The 5,531-nt window shown below is 47.2% G+C and overlaps 1 protein-coding gene across 1 annotated transcript; it reads left to right on the top strand.

Moving 5' to 3' along the window:
* The first annotated feature begins 282 nt into the window (after positions 1-282).
* On the top strand, positions 283-1,462 carry BLOC1S4 (biogenesis of lysosomal organelles complex 1 subunit 4). Its single transcript, XM_001091640.5, has one exon. The coding sequence runs from the start codon at positions 315-317 to the stop codon at positions 963-965; it is 651 nt and encodes a 216-aa protein (XP_001091640.3). The 5' UTR covers positions 283-314; the 3' UTR covers positions 966-1,462.
* The last annotated feature ends 4,069 nt before the right edge of the window (positions 1,463-5,531 follow it).

Below are 5,531 nucleotides of genomic sequence, written 5' to 3'. Positions count from 1 at the left end.
TTGTATGGATGTGTACAAAGTCATCAATGTGCACATTTAAAATATATGCACTGTGTTGTATTCCTGCTACACCTTCGCTAAAAAAAAAAAAAAAAAAAAAAAAAAAAAGGTTGAATGTGAGCGCGGGCGTGAGAAAACCGCAGCGCGCATGCGTGAGCGTGAACGCGCTGGGAGGCCGGAAACAAAGGTGGGTGCGCGTGCACAGACGCGCTCTCAGGCCGCCGGAAGCAAAGGCGTGAGCGCGCGTGCGTGCGTGTGCGTGAGCGTGAGCGCGCGGAGGTCGGAAGCGGGCGCTGCATAGCAAGGTGGTCGCTATGGAGGGTAGCTCCTCAGATAGCGGAGCGCCGCCCGAGGGGCTGGCGGAAGAGGCCGAGCCTCAGGGCGCCGCCTGGAGCGGGGACAGTGGCACTGTGTCCCAGAGCCACAGCAGCGCCTCGGGGCCGTGGGAGGATGAGGGCGCGGAGGACGGTGCGCCGGGCCGCGACCTGCCGCTGCTTCGCCGCGCCGCTGCGGGCTACGCCGCCTGCCTGCTGCCTGGGGCCGGGGCGCGGCCCGAGGTCGAGGCCCTGGACGCGAGCCTGGAGGACCTGCTCACCAGAGTGGACGAGTTCGTGGGCATGCTGGACATGCTTCGCGGCGACTCTTCCCAAGTCGTCAGCGAGGGCGTGCCGCGCATCCACGCGAAGGCCGCCGAGATGCGACACATCTACAGCAGGATCGACCGGCTGGAGGCCTTCGTGAGGATGGTGGGCGGCCGCGTAGCCAGGATGGAGGAGCAGGTCACCAAGGCCGAGGCCGAGCTGGGCACCTTCCCCAGGGCGTTCAAGAAGCTCCTGCACACGATGAACGTGCCCTCGCTCTTTAGCAAGTCTGCTCCCTCGAGGCCACAGCAAGCCGGCTACGAAGCCCCCGTCCTGTTTCGGACCGAAGACTACTTCCCTTGTAGTGAAAGGCCTCAGCTCTGACGGCCTGACCACTGCGGCAAGAGGACCCCAGCTGAGGTGCTTACCTCCAGTATGAAGTGAATTGCAAATCCTGCTCATGGACATACATGATGTTGGAGTGTGGGATTTCAGGGTTTACTTTCTGCACACACTCCGTAGTGTATTCATGATTCAGTGTAGAATGTATAGACTTTATGCCTCCCAATTTTAAAAAAAGAGACGGGGTCTTGCTATGTTGCCCACACTGGCCGGAAACTCCTGGACTCAAGTGATCCTTCCACCTCAGCCTCCCCAGTAGCTGGGACTACAGGGTCGCCTCCGCGCCCAGCCTGTGTCTTCCAGCTCTAATCAGAAAGCTGCTTGGCGAGGGCATGGGGAATCAAACTGAATGAACTTGCTCTGCACTGTGGCAAAACTGTTATTTTTATGGATTTTACTACACGGCGTTACCTTTTCAAGATTTGTATGTTTGTATAATCATAAGAAAATTGAGCCATTAAAGCCTTGTTATTATTCAATCCTAGTAGTCATTCAGTTTTCTGCACCCTACTCTTAGGGTAAATGGTACATTATTTAAGATTAAACATCCTGTAGCGTGGATTGTAAACCAAAGGAAATGGTACAATTTCTGAGAAAATATGTTGATTTTTTGTGACTAATTCCAAAGTTGTATTTGAACGTATGACCTCACAGTCTTGATTTGTCCATAGCAAATATATATATGTGTGTGTGTGTGGGTTGCCAATTTTGGTTTATAATTTAAATATTAATAGAAATTTTAAGTTTTACTGGACATGATTTCCTTCTGAAAAGAATTTCACATATTGGCTTGTGTTTGTTCGAAATAGGCGTATTGCTCATATGCTTTTGGTAGTGAGATAAAGAAGAGGGGCTTGAGTATACCTCCTTTAGAGAACTAATGCGAAAAGCTATAGCTTCTGTTTCAGAGCATGGTATATTTCTTTCCCCTTGAAATGGAGAGTTAAATCATTTGTGTGAGTGAATGGTATTAGGATTTTCTTGCAGATACAGTAGTCTTTTTTTGAGATTCAAATCTATTTCATAAGGTGGCCCTCCTAAATAGTAGACGCTAAAAAAGCATACAGCTTAGGTTGCTTTTGTGTCATTTTCAGTGTCATCACAGGTCTTCGAGATTCATAGAGTAGCTGTATTTTCATTTAGCTGTGTGTTGTGAAGAATCTGATCATGTAATTATGCACCTAGCTCTCGTGGACCTTCACTGTCACATACTTAACATTTTTTATTCAGGTGGTTCATTGACTACAAATTAAGGAACTCTGAATGTAGAAGCTGAAAGAACAAGTAACCTACATTTAATATTCAGCAACTGCTGGTACCCCTATAAGTAATTCATATATTTTGATGACATAGTCACTGAATATGAAAATAGCCTCCTTACATAACAATACATTGCTAAAAGATTTTTCACTTAATGTTCAAAAGCAGTAATTAGGGGCTGGGCACAGTAGCTCACACCTGTAATCCCAGCACTTTGGGAGGCCGAGGCAGGTGGATCACCTGAGGCCAGGAATTCAAGACCCGCCTGGCCAACGTGGTGAAACCCCATCTGTACTAAAAATACAAAAAACTAGCCAGGCATGGTGGCTCACGCCTGTAATCCCAGCTACTTGAGAGGCTGAGGCAGGAGAATCGCTTGAACCTGGGAGGTGGAGGTTTCGGTGAGCCGAGATTGCTCCACTGCACTCCAGCCTGGGCAACAAGAGTGAAACTCCGTCTCAAAAAAAAAAAAAAAAAAGCAGTAATTAGGACAAATTATGAAAAATTAGAATAACTTTAAGATTTAATATCTGCATAATAGAAACCTTAAATTCCAGAAAGCATAAGTTAATAAGTGTGCTGTAAAGTAAAACTTTATTAGTTACAGGTGTATAATGCTTAGATATTTAATTTCCCTTCAAAAAAAATAAATTGGGTTGAGAAAATTAAAAAGTATAATAACCAGTAAGAAAATGATATTCAGCTTAAGTTTTTAATGCTAATCATAAAATATTCTAGCAATCCATCTAAAAGTAAAAAGTCCTGGTTCAGATGATAGCATGATTATATGTGCAGCTTATCTCTAAGGGGCCCTGGCTTCTGAAATTCTTGTAGTTAATTAGTGTTATTCCTGAGCTTTTCAAATAGGGATTTGTGCAGGGCCTTCTTGTTTGGGGAATTGAAGCTGGTTTGCACAGTGCAAGACATACTAACTGAAGGTGTGTCTGCCTTAAGAATGGGGATGGGGAGGCCAGACACACCCCCACTCTCCTTGGTACTGCCACATTTAGACCACCTGGCTCCTGCCTCTTCATCCTAACTCTGACCAGCTGGAGAACCAAGAGCGCCCTTTGCATCTTGGGAAATGGGTCCTTCTACCTCTTCTTAAGTCCGTAACAAGTTGGGAGGAGGGCTCGTACCCCTGGAGCTATAGGAGGAGGCCCAGATGTCATCCTGGATGACCCCTGCAGACCATCTCTGTTGCTGGGGTCTGGCATTCCCCCACATTCCGGAAGTATAAACAGGGATAGGAATAGGGTCTAATAAAGCTTTAGGGAGGCACCATCACACTGGCGTCAGTTAATTTGTTCTTAGCTCCCACATGCATTAGCACAAAAATTGCCAAGAGTCTCGGGAGTCCATAGGATATCCCCTTAGTCCAAGGGCAGCTTCTGGTATGCAGGAGTCGGTGTATGTACCAAATATAACTGGGTACAAATGAGCTAGTGAGCACCTGTGGCTTTTCCCTGAAGCCACATCTTTGAGGAATGGGAGGAGTCTTGTAGATGCTGGAGTCAGGCAGCCCAGTGTGAACCTGCTAACTGATCACAGGCAGGGGCCAGCAAAGTCCCAAAAGGGCCAGACGATAATTGTTTTAGAATTGCAGGCCTTATTTTTGTATTTTTAGTAGAGCCTGGGTCTCACTATGTTGCCCAGGCTGGCCTCGAACTTCTGGCCTCCAGTGATCCTCTGGCCTAGGCCTCCCAAAGCCCTGGGAATACAGGCATGAGCCACTGCGCCTGAATCTGGACAATGTTTTTTAACTTCTCAGCACATAAAAGGAGTCTTCTTAGAAGGATAGTTCTGCAAGTTCTGTAGCAACATCCCAGGGCACGATTAAGAACAAAGCCCCATTGGAGCCCACGGAAATGTCTGTGTGGTGTTTGACTGAACCTTGGGTCAGACTCAATTGGATTGGGCGTCTGACTTTGTCACGCACTGGCCTGCCCATCTCTTGGGAAAGAACCACATCTTGTTTTTCTTTGTGTCCTAGTCCTCTCATGGTGCTTGATTTCTGAGCAAGCCCTTAGTCTGACTGAATTCTATCTGCCTTTCTATCTTGCATTCCTTATGGGGTGCCTAGATTTTGTGAAGTGGTTCATTCACTCAGTCATTCTGATAATCGCTTATTCCACAGATATGTGAGCGTACCAGGGATGTGCTACTTGCTTGCTGAGTATGCAGCTAAGTGGGCAGAGCTAACATCCACTTGTTATTCCTGGAGGTGGATAAGGTAGACAGCCATCAGATAATGACACAGACACATATCACAAACTGTAGCAAGCACTATGAAGGGGACACTTCATATGTCCCCTTCACATGTCCTCATATGAAGGGAAAGATGCTATGGGGCATCTTTCAGGGTCAACGGAAGGCTGCAGGGGAGTAAGTAACGGGGCAGGAGCCAGCTCGAGCCAGAGAACAGAAATTGGGCTTTATTCCAATGTGAAGAGAAGCTAAAGAGAGCTTTAGGCAAAGCCCAATCTGTCTGATGTATGTTGTTTAAAGGCCTCTTTGGCTGCTGCATTCCATGCAGGAGTGGCTTGGAGTGGGGAAAGGGAAGCAGGAGACCACTTAAGAGGCTGTTGAGTGGCGCAGCCGGTGGCTTGGATGGGTTGGGTAGCAGTGGGGATGGACAGAGCACTGGGAATGCACTGTGGGAGTGCCGAGGTGGATATTAGTTCTTATTAACCACAGAGTATTGTAAGCCAGACCCTTAGAAGATACGGCTACAAGAGCCCATGAGAAATTTCTGATACAGAAAGTGGGGTGACAAGGCACATATGATGAGCTGGGCCCCACTTGCTTGTGACTTGTTGGTCTCATTGTCAGGGAGGGCTGGTGACCTGAACTCCCTGTCTAACATCCTAGGCCCATTTTTTTCCTTATTCACTTTCAGCAGCAAGAAAAATTCCTTAGGAACTCACTTTCCATCTTCTCATGAGGCCTCCGACATCTGTTTAGCCAAGCTAGTTTAACACTGGAAATTCCAGAGCATTATTCAGCTTTTTCCTGTCAGTATGTCTCATGTTTCAAGAAATATCTGTTTTTGTGAATAAAGTTTTATTGGCACACAGCCATGCCCATTTGTTTACATATTATCTATGGCTGCTTTTATGCTCCAAGGGCAGAGTGAGTAGTTGTAAGACCATTCCCAAGAGCTGGGCAGGCCAGTGCGTGAGAAAGTCAGACGCCCAATCCAATGGAGTCTGACCCAAGGTTCAGTCAAACACCACACAGACATTCCTGTGGGCTCCAACGGGGCTTTGTTCTTAATTGTGCCCTGGG

This window comes from Macaca mulatta, chromosome 5 (genome assembly GCF_049350105.2).
Source record: "Macaca mulatta isolate MMU2019108-1 chromosome 5, T2T-MMU8v2.0, whole genome shotgun sequence".
Classification (NCBI taxonomy): Eukaryota; Metazoa; Chordata; class Mammalia; order Primates; family Cercopithecidae; genus Macaca; species Macaca mulatta.
This window is presented reverse-complemented; position numbering and strand designations above follow the sequence as displayed.